Raw genomic sequence first — 24,040 nt, forward strand, 5'->3', positions numbered from 1 at the left:
CATGGTCAGGACCATGGACAGCACTTGCCATAAACTTCAAGAATTTCTAGCTACATTTTGTGACAATATTACATTTCCTACACAAGTCACCAGAGGAATTTTAACTTTTTGTAATCTATTGCTACAGTACATTCAGTCAGTTTTTTTTGCAGACTGATCTTATCTGCTACTACCAGAGAAAATATGGTCTTCTTGGGTTATGAAAGATAATGTTCAAGAAAAAGGACATGAAGTTGGCAAGACAGCATGAAAAGACAGACAATGACCTTTCGTCTATTTGTTCTTGTCCAGTTCAAGCAACTGAGACCTACTAACCTTCTAATCATAAAGGAAAATGTAATGACCAACACACAAAGTTTGCCAAGTTAAACAAATGAGTACCCCTTTTTCTAAAAGTATGCTAAGGCCATAGAAAAGTATATACCATAAAGTATGCTTTGTCAAAGAAATAAACACTATTGTGCATACTTTTCAATATTCTACTTAAAAGCAGCAAATCCATGTCATGCCAAATCATCAAAAGAATTCTTAGTTTTACCATGATCACAATCTCGTCATCATTTTAACTAAAAAGTTGTCCAACTCAGTCAGACTCAGTGAAACCTATAGATTCAGGTAAATTTAAAAAAAGGTTGTTTTTTTTCTTTCTTTTTCTTTTTCTTTTTCTTTTTTTTTTGTTAGTCTCTGTTAAAATAATAATGTCTTTTTTTCTGACATACATTTGTCATATAATAAAGGTTTACACTAAAGAAATCAGTTTGTGCCTGGTGCATATTGATGCATTTAGAGTAGGTTTTGGGAAAAAGGTTCTTTAAATATGCCTTACCTCAGATGTCTTTCTCCTATCAGGAAGCACTAGAGTATTTGCATGGCTCCCAGGAACTATAGTAGATCCTATACTCATTCTGGGTCCAACGAGCATGTACCGCTTCTCCCCTGATCTGTACTGGATGCTGTGACACAGTGTCCCATCATAATTAGTCTCTGGCAGATATTTAGAAGTATAGTCTGTGGATTTGGAGCACTGCATTGCAATCAGCACGATGATACTTATGAGAAAAAGCACAGAAACTGCGCCCAAAGTTATCATGAGGTAAAATATGACATTACTGTCCTCATCATCTTTTGCTGTACTTTTAACATCAGAAGCTGCAAAAGCCTCTTTGGGCTCCACAAGTTTGACAATCACAGTAGCTGTTGCTGAGAGAGAAACGTTGCCGTTGTCTTTGACCAGTATTACCAGTTTATGCTCAGCCTCGTCTGTCTCTGTGAATGAGCGAAGTGTTCTGATCTGTCCTGTATAGCGGTCCAAAGCAAAGAGACCGTGATCAGTCACTTCCTGGAGTGAAAAGAGCAACCAACCGTTATATCCTATATCAGCGTCATAGGCTCTGACTTTAGTCACCAAGTGTCCTGCGTTGACGTTTCGGGGAATCTCCTCCACACCTTGAGCAGAACCGTTGGAGCTGAGTGGATACAGGATGACTGGAGCGTTGTCGTTCTGATCCAGTATGAAGACGTTGACTGTGAGGTTGTTGCTTAGTGACGGAGTTCCAGAATCTGCCGCAACAACTTGGAACTGGAAAGTTTTCAGCGTTTCAAAATCAAAACTTTTCAGCGCTAAAACGTCGCCATTTTCAGTGTTTATGTTTAGAAATGAAGTGACTTTATTATCTTCAACTCCATCTCTGATAATATGATAGGAAATGCGCGCATTGTCATTCTCATCACGATCAGAGGCTTTAACAGAAAACACCGAAGCTCCTGGATTATTCCCCTCAGTAACATAGAAAGTATATGGGCTGAGTGAAAACTCTGGACTGTTGTCATTCACATCGGACACCGTAACGCTTATTGTCTTTTCAGATGATAACTGTGGCTGACCTGCGTCTTTTGCTGTTATTGTCAACTCGTATTGTGACTGTTTCTCTCTGTCCAGAGGGACTTTGGTCACTAATGAATACATTTTGTCCTGTAAAGACGGTGACAATGCAAACGGAACATCGTCACCTAAGGAACAAATGACTTTTCCATTAAGACCAGAATCCAAATCATTTACACTTATAAGAGCTACTGTAGTTCCAGGTCTGGAATCTTCTGGGATGGAGCTGGAAAATGAAGTAACTTCAATCTCAGGCGCATTGTCATTCTCATCAACTATCTTAATATTTACACTCTTTTGTGTTGATAGAGGAGCAAGACCTTTATCTGATGCCTGTATTTCAATTTCGTATTTGTCCTTCTCCTCATAGTCTATCTGCCCTTTTACAGTTATCTCACCTGTCACAGGGTTTATGTCAAAAAGCTTCAATAACCTAGAATGAACAACACTGCTAAATGAGTAAACGACATCTCCGTTTTGACTGTCATCTAAATCCGTTGCATTCACTTGGACGATTACTGTACCCACAGGAGCATTTTCATTAAGCGTAACAGAATAAACATCTTGGGAGAAAACAGGTGCGTTATCATTAATGTCCAAAACATATATTAGAATTGTCATCTCTCCAGATTTAGCAGGTTTGCCCCCATCCAGGGCCGTCAGTGCTAATGAATGGGTTCCCGCTGCTTCCCTATCCAAAGATTTCTGCACAATTAATATTGGTATTTTCCCATCTTCTCCCTTGTCCTTTACTTCTAACCGAAAGTGGTCGTTTGAACTAAGTTTATACTGCTGAATGGTAAAAGGACCGCCGTCTGGATCTTGTGCGGGCTGTAACGGTATACGTACACCGGGTAACGCAGACTCTGAAATTTCCAGCGTTTTCTCTTTCTGTGGAAAACGAGGAGAGTGGTCATTTACATCCAACACATCCACTGCAACGTAATGTATCTCCAGCGGGTTTTCTAGTACAGTTTTCAGATTTATTAAACACGAAGTGCTCTCCGCGCACACCTCTTCTCTGTCAATCTTCCGGCTCACATACAGGATGCCGTCATTTGGATTTACATGGAAAAGGGGATCTACATCACTATTAACAATCCGATACTTTCTCTCTTTTAACGTCCTTTTATCTATTCCCAGATCTTTTGCAATGTTTCCTACCACAGTCCCTTCGTTAACCTCTTCCGAGACTGAATATCGCATCTGCGCCGAAGCCACAGTACACAAAAGCACAGCAGCCATGCAGCCAAGGAAAGATCCTCTCCCACTTCGCCTCTCGTGTCTTCTTTGTTCCATGGTTACACCCCAGATCACAAGTATACCTTCAGATAATCGATTGCTGCAACATAACGACAAAATCCAAACGTTCCTTATATGAAAATACTCATCTTCTGTCTACAATGACGAACATAATACCAAAGAAACACGGTAGTAAGCTCAACAACGGCCGCGAGAAAAAGAAGTGGAACCAAACAACCCTGGTGGGAAACTCATGCAAGGCTTCCTGTTTGGATTACACTGACACCACGCGATCTACTTTCTCACTGCAGGGAAAAATACTATAACAGATTTTTTCATGTTTGACAAAAAAAGTGACACAAATGTCAAAAACATCAGAAGGGTCTGCATAACATTATACAAGAAACAGTTATTACACGACAAAATTAAGTGATATGAGTCAACACGCTGCGTTAAAATCAGTAAGTTTTAAAAAAATATTTCAGCTCAATAGAAACTCAAACGAGTCCAATAAAGAACTGCTAATGATGTGCACTCCAGTGCTGCCCGACAAATGCTGAGGCTTTTGGATTGCTCAGGCCCCTTATTTCATTTATGTCAGTATTTTAAGCAAAAGAAGGTTGGGAATAGAACAGAAGAAAACTGTTAAAAGAAGAGAAACAGTCGAGATTGTGAAAAAAAATTCGCACGTTCATCACTGTTCAAAGAGAAATTTCACAAGTTGTTTTTAATTATTTTAAGAATAGTAAATATTCATTGTAAACGACCTTTTCGTCTTCATAAATGGTTATTTCTTTACGAAAGCAAGCCATTAATTTCATTCCAGACGCGCTCCTAATACAACAAATGTAAGTAAGGATTGATACCAGGAATTGTGATGCAAATGTCTTACCTCCTCAGATGCTCTCCTCCTGTCGGGAAGCACAAGTGTATTTGCATGACTCCCAGGTACTATGGTAGATCCTATACTCATTCTGGGTCCAACTAGCATGTACCGCTTCTCCCCTGATCTGTACTGGATGCTGTGACACAGTGTCCCATCATAATTAGTCTCTGGCAGATATTTAGACGTATAGTCTGTGGATTTGGAGCACTGCATTACAATCAGCACGATGATACTGACGAGAAAAAGTACAGAAACTGCGCCCAAAGTTATCATGAGGTAAAATATGACATTACTGTCCTCATCATCTTTTGTCGCACTTTTAACATCAGAAGCTGCAAAAGCCTCTTTGGGCTCCACAAGTTTGACAATCACAGTAGCTGTTGCTGAGAGAGAAAAGTTGCCGTTGTCTTTGACCAGTATTACCAGTTTATGCTCAGCCTCGTCTGTCTCTGTGAATGAGCGAAGTGTTCTGATCTGTCCTGTATAGCGGTCCAAAGCAAAGAGACTGTGGTCAGTAACTTCCTGGAGTGAAAAGAGCAACCAGCCGTTATATCCTATATCAGCGTCATAGGCTCTGACTTTAGTCACCAAGTGTCCTGCGTTGACGTTTCGGGGAATCTCCTCCACACCTTGAGTAGAACCATTGGAGCTGTGTGGATACAGGATGACTGGAGCGTTGTCGTTCTGATCCAGTATGAAGACGTTGACTGTGACGTTGTTGCTTAGTGACGGAGTTCCAGAATCTGAGGCAACAACTTGGAACTGGAAAGTTTTCAGCGTTTCAAAGTCAAAACTTTTCAGCGCTAAAACGTCCCCATTATCATTGTTTATGTTTAGAAATGAAGTGACTTTATTATCTTCACTTCCATCTCTGATAATATGATAGGAAATGCGCGCATTGTCATTCTCATCACGATCAGAGGCTTTAACAGAAAACACTGAAGCTCCTGGATTATTCCCCTCAGTAACATAGAAAGTATATGGGCTGAGTGAAAACTCTGGACGGTTGTCATTCACATCTGACACCGCAACGCTTATTGTCTTTTCAGATGATAACTGTGGCTGACCTGCGTCTTTTGCCGTTATTGTCAACTCATATTGTGACTGTTTCTCTCTGTCCAGAGAGGATTTGGTCACTAATGAAAACATTTTGTCTTTTAAGGATGTTGATAGAATGAACGGTACATCTTCATTTACACTGCAGATCACTTTCCCATTAAGACCAGAATCCAAATCATTTACACTAATAAGAGCTACTGTAGTTCCAGGTCTGGAATCTTCTGGTATTGAGCTGGAAAATGATGTAACTTCAATCTCAGGTGCGTTATCATTCACATCAATTATCTTAATATTTACACTTTTTTCTGTAGTTAGAGGAGCCAGGCCTCTATCTGATGCCTGTATTTCTATTTCATATCCGTCCTGCTCCTCATAATCTATTAAACCTTTAACAGTTAATTGTCCTGTTAGTGAATTAATATCAATAATGCTTAAAATGTTTTGATTCATACTGTTGCTAAATGAGTAAACCACATCTCCGTTAGGGCCATCATCCAAGTCTGTTGCATTTACCTGAATAATTGGTGTTCCTACCTGAACATTTTCATTTAGTGTCACTGAATAAACATCTTTAGAAAAAATAGGCGCGTTATCATTAATATCCAAAATATTTACGAGAATATTCATGTTACCAGATTTCGGCGGTTTACCCCCATCAAGTGCTGTCACTATTAGTGAATGGCTTCTTGCAGTTTCCCTGTCTAAAGATTTTTGAACAACTAAAATTGGTATTTTTACGTCATCTCGTTTATCCTTAACCTCCAAACGGAAATGTTCGTTGTTGCTAATTATATATCGCTGCACTGAAAACTGACCACTGTCTCGATCCCGGGCGGCTTTCAGCTGAAATCGTGTCCCGGGCAACACTGACTCTGAAATCTCCAGTGTAGCACTATTTTCCGAAAAAGTAGGTGAATGGTCATTTACATCCAAAACTTCCACTTCAACATAGTGGACCTCCAGTGGGTTTTCTAGCACTGTTTTCACATTTATTACACACGCACTGCTCTGCACGCACACCTCCTCTCTGTCAATCTTCCGACTCACATACAGAACGCCATCGTTTGGATTCACGTAGAAAAGGGGATCATCGTTACTTGAAACTATCCGATACTTCCGGTCTTTCAACGTGTTTTTATCTAATCCAAGATCTCTTGCTATGTTTCCAACTATAGTTCCTTCTTTAACTTCTTCAGAGATCGAATATCGTAATTGCGCTGAGGCTACAGCCCACAAAAGCACAGCAGCTACACATCCTACCAGACATCCTCTCCTCATTTCCGACTGGCGTTTTCTTTGTTCCATGGTTCTATCCAAAATCACCAGTAATCCATCACAAATAGTTTTTTGACGTTTAAAAAAGACTCCAGGGGTTACCTGATTACAAATACTCCCTTTTTAAACAGGTAAAATGAGGCAAACGCAGACTAGAATAAGAACAGAAAAACCGTGCTAATGTTGTACTGAGACTGGTGTGAGGAGGACGGATTACAAAGTTATGACGACAACAGCTTGAGCTGCTGATTTTTGTTATCGCACTGACACCATGCGAGCAGGTGTCTCACAGCAGAGAATTCGTCCAGTTTTTATCACATCTGTTTAATGCAAAATTGTTTTATACTTGGCTACAACTCTTACTGTCAAGCCACAAGACAAGATAAAGATGTGGTGTCCAGAGTCAATAAGAGATCTCAATGCTTCCCCTAATAAAAACAAAAACAAAAACCAAAAACACGGCCTTTCAGAAAATGATCTAACGTTATTTTCTAAAGCCAAAACAATACGTTAAATTATCTACAAACAGTACGTTTGTCTTTTTGTACTTGTAATATTCGAGGAACAGAGAAAGCATGGGAATCCTTTTCAGCACCATGGACAGCAATTACAAACCACAAGGAAAACTACGGCCGGTTAAGATGATTGTATAAGGATTGATATTTACATATATTAGATAAACATAAGTATATTATAAATGTGTCAGGTTAAGAAGCTTCAAAATATGACAAACGTGGAAAAATGTTTTAGGACATAAAATACTGCATATGTTGCCAGAAACACATTAGGGTTTTTTGTAAGAGGTCTGGTTATGAATACGTAAGCTTTCTTAAGCCATTACAAATTCATGAATAGAAATATGCTTATTTCGTAAAACAAAATAAAAACTTTTAATATCTCTTACCTCTTCAGATGTCCTTCTCCTATCAGGCAGCACTAGAGTATTTGCATGACTGCCCGGAATTATAGTAGATCCTATACTCATTCTGGGTCCAACTAGCATGTACCGCTTCTCTCCTGATCTGTACTGGATGCTGTGACACAGTGTCCCATCATAATTAGTCTCTGGCAGATATTTAGAAGTATAGTCTGTGGATTTGGAGCACTGCATTGCAATCAGCACGATGATGCTGACGAGAAAAAGTACAGAAACTCCGCCCAAAGATATCATGAGGTAAAATATGACATTACTGTCCTCATCATCTTTTGCTGCACTTTTAACATCAGAAGCTGCAAAAGCCTCTTTGGGCTCCACAAGTTTGACAATCACAGTAGCTGTTGCTGAGAGAGAAAAGTTGCCGTTGTCTTTGACCAGTATTACCAGTTTATGCTCAGCCTCGTCTGTCTCTGTGAATGAGCGAAGTGTTCTGATCTGTCCTGTATAGCGGTCCAAAGCAAAGAGACTGTGGTCAGTAACTTCCTGGAGTGAAAAGAGCAACCAGCCGTTATATCCTATATCAGCGTCATAGGCTCTGACTTTAGTCACCAAGTGTCCTGCGTTGACGTTTCGGGGAATCTCCTCCACACCTTGAGCAGAGCCGTTGGAGCTGAGTGGATACAGGATGACTGGAACATTATCGTTCTGATCTAGGATGAAGACGTTGACTGTGACATTGTTGCTTAGTGACGGAGTTCCAGAATCTGAGGCAACAACTTGGAACTGGAAAGTTTTCAGCGTTTCAAAATCAAAACTTTTCAGCGCTAAAACGTCGCCATTTTCAGAGTTTATGTTTAGAAATGAAGTGAATTTATTATCTTCACTTCCGTCTCTGATAATATGATAGGAAATGCGCGCATTGTCATTCTCATCACGATCAGAGGCTTTAACAGAAAAAACTGAAGCTCCTGGATTGTTCCCCTCAGTAACATAGAAAGTATATGGGCTCAGTGAAAACTCTGGACTGTTGTCATTCACATCGGACACCGTAACGCTTATTGTCTTCTGAGATGATAACTGTGGCTGACCTGCGTCTTTTGCCGTTATTGTCAACTCATATTGTGACTGTTTCTCTCTGTCCAGAGGGGATTTGGTCACTAATGAAAACATTTTGTCCTGTAAAGATGGCGACAGGCTGAAGGGTACATTTTTATTGAGACTGCAGATCACTTTTCCGTTAAGACCAGAGTCCAAATCATTTATACTAATAAGAGCTACTGTAGTTCCAGGCCTGGAATCTTCAGGGATGGAATTTGAAAACGAAGTAACCTCAATCTCAGGTGCGTTATCATTTACATCAACTATCTTGATTATGACGCTTTTTTCTGTGCTAAGAGGAGCCAAACCTTTATCTGATGCCTGGATTTCTATTTCATATTTGTCCCTTTCTTCGTAATCTATTAAATTTTTAACAGTTATTTCCCCTGTCATTGAATTAATGTCAAATAGATTTAATATATTTTGATTCATACTGTTGCTAAATGAGTAAACTATCTCTCCGTTAGGCCCATCATCCAAATCCGTTGCATTTACTTGTACGACTATTGTTCCGAGGGGAATATTTTCACTGAGTGTAAAAGAATAATCATGTTTAGGGAAAGCAGGTGCGTTATCATTAATATCCAAAACATTTACCAGGATATTCATGTCACCTGATTTCGGAGGTTTGCCCCCATCAAGGGCCCTCAGTATTAGTGAATGGCTTCCTGCTATTTCTCTGTCTAAAGATTTTTGAACAACTAAAATAGGTATTTTACCATCGTCTCCTTTATCCTTAACTTCCAAACGGAAATGGTCGTTGTTGCTAAGTTTATACTGCTGCACGGAAAACTGACCAATGTCTCGATCAAGCGCAGCTTTTAGCTGGATTCGTGCTCCGGGCAACACTGACTCTGAAATCTCCAATTTCTTGTCTTTTTCGTGGAAAATGGGCTCATGGTCATTTATATCTACAACCTCCACTTCCACATAATGGACCTCCAGCGGGTTTTCTAGCACTGTTTTGACATTTATTACACACGCACTGCTCTGCGCACACACCTCCTCTCTGTCAATCTTTCTGCTCACATACAGAACGCCGTCGTTTGGATTCACATAGAAAAGGGGATCCGCATTACTTGAAACAATCCGATACTTTCGGTCTTTCAACGTGTTTTTATCTAATCCCAGATCTCTTGCTATGTTTCCAACCATAGTTCCGTCTTCAACTTCTTCAGAGATCGAATACCGTAATTGCGCTGATGCTACAGTCCACAAAAGCACAGCAGCTGCACATCCAAACAGATATCCTCTCGCTATTTCTCGTTCACGTTTTCTTTGTTCCATGGTCTTATCCTTAATGTTCAAAAATCTATCACAGAAAACATCGCGACGTCGTGATAGAACACAGTGTTTTTCCCTATTGTAAACAGTCCTGTTCTTCCTACATTGGAAAAAAAAAATGATCGCAATTACAGGGAAGAATGAGAACAGAAGAGAATGCGGTAACGTCGAAGTGAGAGCTTTATCAGGAGGAGGAACCACATTACAATAAGACAACGTCACACACTGCTGACTTGTGATGTTGTACTGACACCATGAGACCAAGAGTTTCTCTTCGGTGAAACGAAGTATTAGCGTACCAGCTAAATGGTACACTGTTCTGTATCTATCTGCCTGTAAATCTGTGACCAAACGCGATCGATAGTTGAAAAGAGACAAACCTTCACCTTCAATCACACGCTACTCTGGCTGAGGCTATTCCTTCTTGTGTGCTTAAATTATGAGTCCAAGCATCTAAAACATACACACAGTAACGACAAACGACTAATCCTGACTTTGCTTCCATTATACTGACACCACATGACCAAAAGTCTAACTGCAGACAACACACTAGTATTGCATTAGTTAAAAATAAGTAAAATGAGTACCCTGGGGTAATACCAACCCAATGCTTCTTTTGTTGTATTCTCATCATGTAGGAATATTAAATGTTTACTCTGTATCGTTACAATTGTTGCTAAGAACACGTTCCGATTCCTGGTTCGTTATATGAGTTACAACTACACATCCTTGAAACAGGATTTTCAGCACCATGGATAGCGATAGTCAGAAACTTCACCTTGGTCCAGTTGAGTTATGCGTTGTTATCGTTCAAATTTTTTATAAAGAAAAAAAAAAAACGTAAAAACACCCCTAATTAAAAGACTGATTTTTAAAAAAAAAAATTGTTTTAGTTCCTTAATCTGTCTTTGTAGCTGGATGTTTTTTAAAAGTTGTTTGACTTCAGAATGACATTTAATATATTAAACATACTCTATGGCTAAAATGACGTATCTCTCGTATTTTAAAGAAAAGCCTAGCTCATTTAATTTTATACTGACACAGAGAGAGACGAATAATTCTTACGAATAAAATCTTGGCAGATGTTCTCGGGTATCGCTCAAGTTGTTTCCATAAGTATAAGTTGTAAACACAAATTTCCACAAATTATAATCAGTCCATGAATGCGAAGGTACTGTGCATTTATTTAACTGGAAAATGTTGAATATTCCTTACCTCTTCAGATGTGCGTCTCCTGTCAGGAAGCACGAGTGTATTTGCATGACTGCCCGGAACTATAGTAGATCCTATACTCATTCTGGGTCCAACTAGCATGTACCGCTTCTCTCCTGATCTGTACTGGATGCTGTGACACAGTGTCCCATCATAATTAGTCTCTGGCAGATATTTAGACGTATAGTCTGTGGATTTGGAGCACTGCATTGCAATCAGCACGATGATGCTGACGAGAAAAAGCACAGAAACTGCGCCCAAAGTTATCATGAGGTAAAATATGACATTACTGTCCTCATCATCTTTTGTCGCACTTTTAACATCAGAAGCTGCAAAAGCCTCTTTGGGCTCCACAAGTTTGACAATCACAGTAGCTGTTGCTGAGAGAGAAACGTTGCCGTTGTCTTTGACCAGTATTACCAGTTTATGCTCAGCCTCGTCTGTCTCTGTGAATGAGCGAAGTGTTCTGATCTGTCCTGTATAGCGGTCCAAAGTAAAGAGACTGTGGTCAGTCACTTCCTGCAGTGAAAAGAGCAACCAACCGTTATATCCTATATCAGCGTCATAGGCTCTGACTTTAGTCACTAAGTATCCTGCATTGACGTTTCGGGGAATCTCCTCCACACTTTGAGCAGAGCCGTTGGAGCTGTGTGGATACAGGATGACTGGAGCGTTGTCGTTCTGATCCAGGATGAAGACGTTGACTGTGACGTTGTTGCTTAGTGACGGAGTTCCAGAATCTGAGGCAACAACTTGGAACTGGAAAGTTTTCAGCGTTTCAAAATCAAAACTTTTCAGCGCTAAAACGTCGCCATTTTCAGAGTTTATGTTTAGAAATGAAGTGAATTTATTATCTTCACTTCCGTCTCTGATAATATGATAGGAAATGCGCGCATTGTCATTTTCATCACGATCAGAGGCTTTAATAGAACACACTGAAGCTCCTGGATTATTCCCCTCAGTAACATAGAAAGTATATGGGCTGAGTGAAAACTCTGGACTATTGTCATTCACATCGGACACCGTAACGCTTATTGTCTTTTCAGATGATAACTGTGGCTCACCTGCGTCTTTTGCCGTTATTGTCAACTCATATTGTGACTGTTTTTCCCTGTCCAGAGGGGATTTGGTCACTAATGAAAACATCTTATCCTGTAAAGATGGTGATAAAGCAAACGGAACATCCTCACCTACGAAACAAATAACTTTTCCATTAAGACCAGAATCCAAGTCGTTTACACTAATAAGAGCTACTGTAGTTCCAGGTCTGGAATCTTCTGGTATTGAGCTTGAAAATGATGTTACCTCAATCTCAGGTGCGTTATCATTCAAGTCAACAATCTTTATTTTTACGCTCTTTTCTGTAGTTAGAGGAGCCATACCTTTATCTGACGCCTGGATTTCTATTTCGTATTTTTCCCTCTCCTCATAGTTTATCAATCCTTTAACGCTTAACTCTCCTGTTAATGGACTGATAGCAAAGAGATTTAAATCTTTTTGATTTATACTCTTACCAAATGAATAAACTACATCTCCGTTTGGTCCATCATCTAAGTCTATTGCATTTACTTGTACGACTATTGTACCAAGTGGTGTATTTTCATTGAGCGTAACAGAATAATCATCTTTAGAGAAAGCAGGAGCGTTATCATTAATATCAAGAACATTCACCAGAATATTCATTTCGCTTGATTTCGGAGGTTTACCCCCATCCAGCGCCGTCAGTGATAATACATGGCTCCCTGCAGTTTCCCTGTCTAAGGATTTTTGAACAACTAAAATAGGTATTTTTCCATCATCTCCTTTATCCTTAATTTCCAATCGGAAGTGATCGTTGTTGCTAAGTTTATACTGCTGCACGGAAAACTGTCCACTGTCTTGGTCACGTGCTGCTTTGAGCTGAAATCGTGTCCCGGGTAATACTGACTCTGAAATCTCAAGGGTTGTCTGGTTGTCTTGGAAGCTGGGTGAATGATCATTTATATCCAGTACTTCTACTCTAGCATAATGGACCTCCAGTGGGTTTTCTAGCACAGTTTTAACATTTATTACACACGCACTGCTCTGCGCACACACTTCCTCTCTGTCAATCTTTCTGCTCACATACAGAACACCATCGTTTGGATTCACATAGAAAAGGGGATCCGCATTACTTGAAACAATCCGATACTTCCGGTCTTTCAACGTGTTTTTATCTAATCCCAGATCTCTTGCTATGTTTCCAACGGCAGTTCCTTCGTTAACCTCCTCGGAGATCGAGTATCGCAACTGCGCTGATGTTACAGTCCACAAAAGCACAGCAAATACGCATCCGACCAGATATCCTCTCCTCATTTCCGACTGGCGTTTTCTTTGTTCCATGGTGAAAACGAAATTTTTCAATAATCCATTACAATGACTATAAATCTCTTGGAAATGCAAAAAAAAACCAACAACCTCGTTCTTGCAAACACTCCTGTGATATTTGTACATGCAAAAACTGGTGTAAACCCAGAGAACAATCCGCGAAACGATGCTCCCCTTGTCGATGTGAAATAGTTAAGAGGTGGAACCAAAAAGCAGTAAGGACAAGCTTGTGGGTGGAAGGTTTTCTATGTCGCACTGACACCATGCGAGTTTTATTCTCATTACAGAAAATTGGCTACATATTGGATTATTAGAGCAGTATGATCGGTTTATGAAAAGCGAAGAAGAGATTTAGTGTCCATCAGAAGATTACAAATCCAACACAAATTAAAAAACTATAATCTCTTTATTTCACGCAGTACCAGCGAGTATTGTAAATTTCTATTGTTGTTATCTCACAAGTTAAGCAAATCGCGTCACTGCAGAATTGCCTTGAAACGAAGCAAAGCACTTTTCAGCACCAAGGATAGTTATTTAGTTTGCAAATTGCTTTCACTGAGTGAGTCCCGCACATTTTTGTATCTCATTAATTGACTGGTAGCTAAAAACACTCACTTGTCTGAAATAAATCAACCTTGATTTGTTGCTCAATAATTTCAGAATAACAAGGTATTATAATAAATGGAGCAAAAGAGTAATACTATATAATGACATGTCAACAAATTGCAGCAGTCGAATTTCAACATGTCCAAGGAGACACTTTAAAATATCAAAGCTGCTCTGATCGAGGTGAGGGAGATGAAACGGATGCATTTTTGTATGACTAGTGATTAAAAATAAATGTACAACTTAGGGGAAGAACGTCATATATTAAGTCATGCCTTACCTCAGATGTTCTCCTCCTATCAGGAAGCACGAGTGTATTTGCATGACTTCCAGGTACTATAGTAGATCCTATACTCATTCTGGGTCCAACTAGCATGTACCGCTTCTCTCCTGATCTGTACTGGATGCTGTGACACAGGGTCCCATCATAATTAGTCTCTGGCAGATATTTAGAAGTATAGTCTGTGGATTTGGAGCACTGCATTGCAATCAGCACGATGATGCTGACGAGAAAAAGCACAGAAACTGCACCCAAAGTTATCATGAGGTAAAATATGACATTACTGTCCTCATCATCTTTTGCTGCACTTTTAACATCAGAAGCTGCAAAAGCCTCTTTGGGCTCCACAAGTTTGACAATCACAGTAGCTGTTGCTGAGAGAGAAACGTTGCCGTTGTCTTTGACCAGTATGAGCAGTTTATGCTCAGCCTCGTCTGTCTCTGTGAATGAGCGAAGTGTTCTGATCTGTCCTGTATAGCGGTCCAAAGCAAAGAGACTGTGGTCAGTCACTTCCTGCAGTGAAAAGAGCAACCAGCCGTTATATCCTATATCAGCGTCATAGGCTCTGACTTTAGTCACCAAGTGTCCTGCGTTGACGTTTCGGGGAATCTCCTCCACACCTTGAGCAGAGCCGTTGGAGGTGAGTGGATACAGGATGACTGGAGCGTTGTCGTTCTGATCCAGGATGAAGACGTTGACTGTGACATTGTTGCTTAGTGGCGGAGTTCCCGAATCTGAGGCAACAACTTGGAACTGGAAAGTTTTCAGCGTTTCAAAATCAAAACTTTTCAGCGCTAAAATCTCCCCATTATCCGAGTTTATATTTAGAAATGAACTGATTTTATTATCTTCACTTCCGTCTCTGATGATATGATAGGAAACGCGTGCACAGTCATTTTCATCACGATCAGAGGCTGTCACCGCAAATACGGAGGCTCCTGGGCTGTTATTCTCTGTGATATAAAACGTGTAAGGACTTGTTGAAAACTCTGGACTGTTGTCGTTTACATCTGATATAACCACGCTTATAGTCTTTTCAGTTAAATGGGGAGGTTCACCTGAATCTTTTGCAATAATCGTGACATCATATTGAGAAGTAATTTCTCTGTCTAACTGGGAGATGGTAACTATAGCGTACATATTTTCTTGTAATGATGGAGATAACGTAAACGGGACTCCTTGTTTGATTGCGCAAATGACCTTACCATTGATTCCAGAGTCTAAATCAGTGACACTAATGAGGGCCACTGTAGTTCCTATCTTTGAATCTTCCTTGATAGAACTAGAAAATGATGTCACTTCTATCTCAGGTGGATTGTCATTCACGTCAGCAACGGTTATCACAACACTCTTGCCAGTTTTTAATGGAACATGTGCCTTATCAGATGCCTGAATATCAATTTCATAACTTGTACTTTTCTCGAAATCTAATTTACCTGTTACATGAATTTCGCCAGTGTTTGCATCTATACTAAAAAGCTCCATTATTTTTGGATCGACTTCGTTACCGAATGAATATATTATTTCACCGTTTGCACCCTGGTCCAAATCTGTTGCATTCACTTGAATGACTACAGTGCCAGTGGGGATGTTTTCTTTAAGTGTAGCAGAATACAGCTCTTTGGTGAACACTGGGGAATTGTCATTAATATCAAGTACATCCACAGTGATTTCTATATCGCCTGATTTCGCCGGTTTCCCTCCATCAACGGCTGTTAAACGTAACTTGTGCTTCTCATTTGTTTCTCTGTCTAACTGCTTCTGCAGAACCAAGAATGGTATTTTCTGGTCTTTGCCACGGTCCTTTACTTCTACTCTAAAATATTCATTATGACTGAGTTTATATTGCTGAATGGCGAATTGGCCCACGTCGGGGTCACGCGCGGCCTGTAGCTGAAATCTCGCTCCCGGTAGAGCCGACTCGAATATTTCAAGCCTTTTCTCTTTCTCTGGAAAAGCGGGAGAATGATCATTTATATCTAGTATTTCCACTGCCACATAGTGAATCTCTAGTGGGTTTTCTAGTACGGTTTTTAGGTTGATGGTGCATGCACTGCTTCGTTCGCACACCTCTTCCCTGTCTATCCTTCTTTTCACATACAGGATGCCATCGTTTTGATTCACCTGGAACAGTGATTCCGTTGAGCCTGCTACAATGCGGTATCCTCTGCCTGTGAGTGCACTCTTATCAAGCCCCAAATCCTTAGCTATATGTCCCACGATGGTTCCATCTTGAACCTCCTCAGATATGGAATATCTGATCTGTGCAAAAGCTCCGCTACATAAAATAACCAAAACAATTATGAAGACGACCCAACACCGCCGGTCCTTCCGTGCTTTGCCTTCCCTTTGTTCCATGACAAAGATGACTGAAAGATGACTGAAAATAGTCCATAAAATCCCTGCTTGGAAAGCCAGCCAGTGCCGGATGATGCTGTACGTTAACCAGGATCTGTTTTGGGGGAATGCTCTGAAAATAAAACACACTCGTTGCCGTGAATCACGATCTTACCTTGAAATTTGCTATTTGAGAGAAAAATAGCATATCGGCTCGGTTGAAATACCACTCGTGACGTAAGGTACTGCCAAATACAGAGAACCACTGAACTACACTGACATCAAGCGTTAGGATTTATTATTTACACAGACTACTGTTAAAAAAACAAGAACAACAACTTAAAATCCCCCAGTTGAGTTATATTCTCACGCTGAAGTAAACAGGTCTTCATTGACCGATAGGACCGGAATTTGCACAAAACCCAACTCTGAACACTCGAATGGATTTGGAAATATACACAATATGTGTTGTACTTTACTGTAACTGTGTAGTTAGCATATAGTAAGTAGGAAACATCAGCAAAAAGTACCACACAAATAACCTTACCAAAAACCCATAAGTGGGAGAGGAAAACGGTTTGCAGTGTTTACTAATGCCTGACATTTGTGGCACCAGTAACAAATCAGCACCATGGAGAGTGAACACAGAGTACTGGTAAAAGTATTTCTCTTGTTAAATATAATAAAAATTGAACTACTTAACGCTTTAAATGAAATCAAATTCTCCCATATACCATTCAAAAACCTCAATTACGCAGCTGTTAGCTAATGTAAAATAACCCTACCTCTTCAGGTGTCCGTCTCCTATCAGGAAGCACGAGTGTATTTGCATGACTGCCCGGAACTATGGTAGATCCTATACTCATTCTGGGTCCAACTAGCATGTACCGCTTCTCTCCTGATCTGTACTGGATGCTGTGACACAGTGTTCCGTCATAATTAGTCTCTGGGAGATATTTAGAAGTATAGTCTGTGGATTTGGAGCACTGCATTGCAATCAGCACGATGATGCTGACGAGAAAAAGTACAGAAACTGCGCCCAAAGTTATCATGAGGTAAAATATGACATTACTGTCCTCATCATCTTTTGCTGTACTTTTAACATCAGAAGCTGCAAAAGCCTCTTTGGGCTCCACAAGTTTGACAATCACAGTAGCTGTTGCTGAGAGAGAAACGTTGCCGTTGTCTTTGACCAGTATTACCAGTTTATGCTCAGCCTCATCAGTCTCTGTGAATGAGCGAAGTGTTCTGATCTGTCCTGTATAGCGGTCCAAAGCAAAGAGACTGTGGTCAGTCACTTCCTGGAGTGAAAAGAGCAACCAGCCGTTATATCCTATATCAGCGTCATAGGCTCTGACTTTAGTCACCAAGTGTCCTGCGTTGACGTTTCGGGGAATCTCCTCCACACCTTGAGCAGAGCCGTTGGAGCTGAGTGGATACAGGATGACTGGGGCATTATCGTTCTGATCCAGGATGAAGACGTTGACTGTGACGTTGTTGCTTAGTGGCGGAGTTCCAGAATCTGAGGCAACAACTTGGAACTGGAAAGTTTTCAGTGTTTCAAAATCAAAACTTTTCAGTGCCACAATTTCTCCATTTTCAGAATTAATGTTTAGAAAAGAGGTGAGCGTATTTTCTCCTCCCCCTTCTCTTAAGATAAGATATGAAATAAGAGCATTACTTCCCTCATCATTGTCACGGGCTGCCACTGAGAAGATCGACGCCCCTGGTCTGTTATTCTCAGTTATGTAGAAAGTATATGGATTCTGTAAGAACTCAGGGCTGTTGTCATTCACATCTGAAATAACAATATTTATACTTTTCTCCGATGATAAGGAAGGTTCGCCTGCGTCTTTAGCCACTATCAGGACATTATACTGGGATTGTTGTTCTCTGTCTAAAACATGTTTCGTTACTAGAGAATACATGTTACTTTGTAAAGAAGGTGCGAGCAAAAAGGGTGCATCTTTGCTTACATAACATACTACTTTTCCATTCAAATCAGAATCGGAGTCTCTGACACTAATTAACGCCACTGTGGTTCCTGGTTTTGAGTTTTCAGGGAGTGCATGAGAAAAAGATGTCACTTCAATCTCTGGTGCATTGTCATTTACGTCAATTATATTAATAATGATGATTTTGTCTGTTGTCATTGTAGCTGCTCCTTTGTCGGATGCTTGAATGTCGATTTCATACCTGCCGCTTTCTTCAAAGTTTATGAGTCCCGCCACTATAATTTCTCCAGTAACCGGATTTAAGTCAAAACGTTCACGTACCCGTGCTTCCACGTCATTTCCAAATGAATACACAACCTCACCATTTAATCCTTCATCCAGGTCTGTTGCATTAACTTGAATCACAGTCGTACCAAAAGGAGAATTTTCTTTGAGGTGCGCACTATATGCCTCCTTACTGAAAACAGGAGGGTTATCATTAACATCCGAAACATTAACAATTATTGTCATGTTACCAGATCTGGGAGGTTTACCTCCATCAAAGGCTGTCAGAAGCAACACATGAGTTTTAACAGATTCTCTATCAAGTGATTTTTGAAGGACTAAACTCGGTGTTTTACGGTCTTCGCCCCGGTCTTTCACTTCTAAACGGAAATGTTCATTGTGACTCAGCTTGTACTGCTGGACAGACAGCGAACCACTATCGGCATCACGGGCTGCTTGTAACTGAAATCGTGCTCCTGGTAGTGCAGATTCAGAAATTTCTAACGTATTTTCTTTTTCAGGAAAGATCGGTGCGTGGTCGTTTACATCCAGAATCTCCACTGCCACGTAGTGCACCTCGAGTGGATTTTCTAACACTGTTTTTAGGTCGATAACACACATCTTATTTCGGTCACACACTTCCTCTCTGTCGATTTTTCGGTTCACATACAAGATCCCATTATCTGTGTTTACTCGGAAAGGAGGCTCTGCTGAGCCGGAGACAATGCGGTACCCCCTCTCTTTCAGTGTAGCCTTATCGAGACCTAAATCCTTCGCGATATTTCCAACAGCAGTTCCTTCTCTAACTTCCTCTGAAATTGAATATCTAAATTGTCCCAAAGCGGTCTTCCAGACCAGAACCAAAACCAAAATGTATACAATCCATATTGTCCTCGTTCTCCACGTTAGGCATCGCCTTTGTTCCATGGCGTAAAGATGAAACAGCGAAATGAAGCAACTTTCAAATCGCTAGACTCATACACTCAAATAGGATTGTTCCGCCACACCCGTTATTACAATCTGACAGTTTTTCAGAATAAAAATTCTTAGCGATTAAATCGTGTCTAGTCCTTCACACACAGAAACGTCCTCCATTCGACTGTTTTAAAGGAAGGGGATGGCTCTTGTGTATATATTTGTAACCTTGTGGAAGCATTATTTGTCCTTACACTGACACCAAGTGACAAACAATCACACTGCAGACTTCAAAAAGAAGCATGCATTAGAAACAGCAAACTTGTCGAGATAATAAATGTAACCAAATTTAGAAAAAAAGGAAAAGAAAAACATTCACCCTACTTCACTTTCACCATTCTAAAACAAAGATAAGCAAAACCGTTCTATCCAAATTTCTTTTGACATTACTCCATGCATGTGCTGTTGCTGTTCATGATTACGCTGCCTGTTGTTGTAATGCAATTCCACTCAGAGGGACACGAACTTGCCACAGAAAATTTCAGCACCGCGGAAAGCGACAATGTAAAAGGTAAACTTCCAGACAAACACGAAACAAATACAAATCCGACTGAAATACCAGGAGTATTTACACTGGCTTATTTAGAGGGTAATAAAACGGACAGATAAGCTGAAGCTGTGAAGCTAACGAGTCTAGGATCCTCATGTATGCTAATGCTAGCTACAACATTGCAGCAATATAAGTGATGTAAATAAAGGACCTATAATCATGTCCCACTGTTCCAATATTGATAGTACATAACGAGAAAAAAGTTGTATATTTGAAACAAGTTCTATAGTGGCAAAGAAGATTTTAACAACTGTATGAAGGCAGGTGATTTTAATAATTTCAGTTCAAAAAATATAAACTAGAGGACGATTATTTGATTATAATAGATTTAATTTTTGATCCGTGAACATATCATTAAAGTAAAAATGGCCATTTTGAGCTGTTAAAATACAGCACAGAGGTAGACTGTTCATCTTACCTCTTCAGATGTCCTCCGCCTGTCAGGAAGCACTAGTGTATTTGCGTGGCTACCCGGAACAATAGTAGATCCTATACTCATTCTGGGTCCAACTAGCATGTACCGCTTCTCTCCTGATCTGTACTGGATGCTGTGACACAGTGTGCCATCATAATTAGTCTCTGGCAAATATTTAGAAGTATAGTCTGTGGATTTGGAGCACTGCATCGCAATCAGCACGATGATGCTGACGAGAAAAAGTACAGAAACTGCGCCCAAAGTTATCATAAGGTAAAATATGACATTACTGTCCTCATCATCTTTTGCTGCACTTTTAACATCAGAAGCTGCAAAAGCCTCTTTGGGCTCCACAAGTTTGACAATCACAGTAGCTGTTGCTGAGAGAGAAACGTTGCCGTTGTCTTTGACCAGTATTACCAGTTTATGCTCAGCCTCGTCTGTCTCTGTGAATGAGCGAAGTGTTCTGATCTGTCCTGTATAGCGGTCCAAAGCAAAGAGACTGTGGTCAGCCACTTCCTGCAGTGAAAAGAGCAACCAGCCGTTATATCCTATATCAGCGTCATAGGCTCTGACTTTAGTCACTAAGTATCCTGCATTGACGTTTCGGGGAATCTCCTCCACACCTTGAGCAGAGCCGTTGGAGCTGAGTGGATACAGGATGACTGGAGCGTTGTCGTTCCGATCAAGGATGAAGACGTTGACTGTGACGTTGTTGCTTAGTGACGGAGTTCCAGAATCTGAGGCAACAACTTGGAACTGGAAAGTTTTCAGCGTTTCAAAGTCAAAACTTTTCAGCGCTGAAACCTCCCCATTTTCGGAGTTAATATTTAGAAATGATGTAACTTTATTTTCATGACCCGCATTCCTAAGAATATGATATGAGATAATCGCATTGTCTCCTTCATCACCGTCGTATGCCGTTATACAAAACACAGAAGCTCCCGGTGGGTTGTTTTCGTTAATGAAGAACTTATAGGGACTCGCTGAAAACTGCGGACTATTATCATTCGTGTCTGACACAAACACATTTACTGTCTTTTCCGATGTTAAGGCTGGCTCACCAGCGTCCTTTGCGATTATTGTTATATCATATGTTGATTGTTGCTCTCTGTCCAGCTGTGACTTGGTGACCACGGCGAACATGTTATCTTGTATTGACGGAGTTAGCGTAAAAGGGCTGTCCCCTGCGATATAGCTGATTATTTTTCCATTTAACCCAGAGTCTGAATCTGTAATGCTGAGAAGCGCGACCGTTGTTCCTGGTCCAGAGTCCTCTGAAACTGCACTTGACAGCGATGCCACTTCTATCTCAGGGGGATTATCATTTATGTCTCCAATGTTAATTATCACACTTTTATAAGTTTTAAATGGAATGCTTCCCTTATCAGAGGCTTGTATATCAATGTGATAGCTGTCTTGTTCTTCAAAATCTATGTGACCTTTGACAATTATCTCCCCAGTAACAGAGTCTATATCAAAAAGCTCTCGAATTTTAGCTTTTACGCCACTGCCAAATGAATAAACTACTTCCCCATTGGGACCATCATCCAAATCGGTTGCGTTAACCTGAATGACTGTTGTGCCAGCCGGGGTGTTTTCCTGTAGTACTGCTGAATATGTATCTTGGATAAACACTGGCATGTTGTCATTAACGTCTAAAACATCTATGCATATTTCAACTGTGCCCGTCTTTTGAGGTGTTCCACCGTCTATAGCCATGAGCACCAATTTATGGCTACTTTTAACCTCTCTGTCTAGCTGTTTACCTAACGTTAAAGTTGGAGTTTTACCATCTTTGCCTCTGTCTTTAATCTCTAAACGAAAATGATCGTTCTGACTTATTTTATACTGTTGGATAGAGTTTGTGCCACTATCCGGATCGTGAGCGTTTTGTAACTGATACTCTGCTCCTGGTAATGCAGACTCGGAGATCTCTAGTTTCTGAGCTTTGTCAGGAAATGCAGGAGAGTGGTCGTTTAAATCCGCTATTTCCACTGTGACATAATGTATTTCTAGCGGGTTTTCAAGCACAGTTTTGAGACTAATTACACAAACATTATTATCCTTACATACTTCCTCTCGGTCTATTTTGCGGTTTGCGTAAAGGACCCCATCATCCTCATTTACATTGAAAAGAGGTTCAGTCGAGCCAGATATAATGCGAAATCCCCTCTGCTTCATTATATTCAGATCTATTCCCAAATCCTTAGCGATATTCCCAACAAAACTCCCTTCTGTTAGCTCTTCTGATATAGAGTACCTCAGCTGTCCCGAAGCGATTGTGAAAAATAAAAGCGCAACAAAAACGCTGATGAGTGGTGATCGCTGTCGCCATGATTCCCGTCGCCTTTGTTTCATACTGTGAGGTAAACGTAAAAATCCAAACGCTTCCATCATTCGCCACATGTTTAGATTTTTGTCTCCATAGCAGCAAGAAATAAATCCACTTCTCGTATATTATTTGTCAGTATAAAATAATAGTCACCACACGCTTAGAGCAAGTCTTTCAACTAAACACTCTCAAACCAGACTGCATGTAGCGCGGTTGGACTCGGGTATGACGTGCAGAGACGCTATAAGGCGTTATACTGACAAGGTACCGCCACCTCGTGAATATGTGTATTAGTACATTTTATGATATCAAGCTGACAAATAGTTATCGCTACTGCATCACTAAACAGACGTGTTTGAGGTCATTGTCGAAATTCTATCCAAATCCAGTTTCACCACCATTAAGAATAGATATATATGTGTGTGTGTTTCTGTCTCGTTTTTTATGGACATGAAGTCTGCCAATAAAGATTGAATTGAATTGAATTGAAATTGAAATTGAATGACAAAAATCATTACTTGGGGTAGAATACATGGCAACAAGTTATTACTCACCTCTTCAGGTGGGCGTCTTCTGTCTGGCATCACTAGAGTATTTGCATGGCTGCCCGAAACTATAGTAGATCCTATACTCATTCTGGGTCCAACTAGCATGTACTTCCTGTCTCCTGATCTGTACTGGATGCTGTGACACAGTGTCCCGTCATAATCTGCCTTTTGTAAATACTTAGAAGTATCGTCTGTGGATTTGGAGCACTGCATTGCAATCAGCACGATGATACTTATGAGAAAAAGCACAGAAACTGCGCCCAAAGTTATCATGAGGTAAAATATGACATTACTGTCCTCATCATCTTTTGTCGCACTTTTAACATCAGAAGCTGCAAAAGCCTCTTTGGGCTCCACAAGTTTGACAATCACAGTAGCTGTTGCTGAGAGAGAAACGTTGCCGTTGTCTTTGACCAGTATGAGCAGTTTATGCTCAGCCTCGTCTGTCTCTGTGAATGAGCGAAGCGTTCTGATCTGTCCTGTATAGCGGTCCAAAGCAAAGAGACCGTGGTCAGCCACTTCCTGCAGTGAAAAGAGCAACCAGCCGTTATATCCTATATCAGCGTCATAGGCTCTGACTTTAGTCACCAAGTGTCCTGCGTTGACGTTTCGGG

At 40.5% G+C, this 24,040-nt stretch overlaps 3 protein-coding genes across 3 annotated transcripts in view; all 3 read right to left on the bottom strand.

Moving 5' to 3' along the window:
* LOC102082177 (protocadherin alpha-8) overlaps positions 1 to 16,714 on the bottom strand; it is a 38,132-nt gene extending 21,418 nt beyond the window's left edge. Inside the window, exon 1 of the mRNA XM_025899006.1 lies at positions 14,048 to 16,714. Coding sequence (XP_025754791.1) covers positions 14,048 to 16,405 — 2,358 coding nt within the window. The 5' untranslated portion in view covers positions 16,406 to 16,714. The remainder of the gene's footprint in view (positions 1 to 14,047) is intronic.
* LOC112842421 (protocadherin alpha-3-like) overlaps positions 1 to 20,482 on the bottom strand; it is a 50,509-nt gene extending 30,027 nt beyond the window's left edge. Inside the window, exon 1 of the mRNA XM_025898987.1 lies at positions 17,170 to 20,482. Coding sequence (XP_025754772.1) covers positions 17,170 to 19,530 — 2,361 coding nt within the window. The 5' untranslated portion in view covers positions 19,531 to 20,482. The remainder of the gene's footprint in view (positions 1 to 17,169) is intronic.
* On the bottom strand, positions 6,399 to 10,808 carry LOC109204698 (protocadherin alpha-8-like). Its single transcript, XM_019366244.2, has 2 exons — positions 7,249 to 10,808; positions 6,399 to 6,772 (listed from the first exon to the last, which is right to left on the bottom strand). Exons 1-2 carry the CDS (start codon positions 9,604 to 9,606, stop codon positions 6,761 to 6,763), a joined length of 2,370 nt encoding a protein of 789 aa, XP_019221789.1. The 5' UTR covers positions 9,607 to 10,808; the 3' UTR covers positions 6,399 to 6,760.
* Positions 20,483 to 24,040: the final 3,558 nt, after the last annotated feature.

Source organism: Oreochromis niloticus, linkage group LG2 (assembly GCF_001858045.2).
Source record: "Oreochromis niloticus isolate F11D_XX linkage group LG2, O_niloticus_UMD_NMBU, whole genome shotgun sequence".
Lineage (NCBI taxonomy): Eukaryota > Metazoa > Chordata > Actinopteri > Cichliformes > Cichlidae > Oreochromis > Oreochromis niloticus.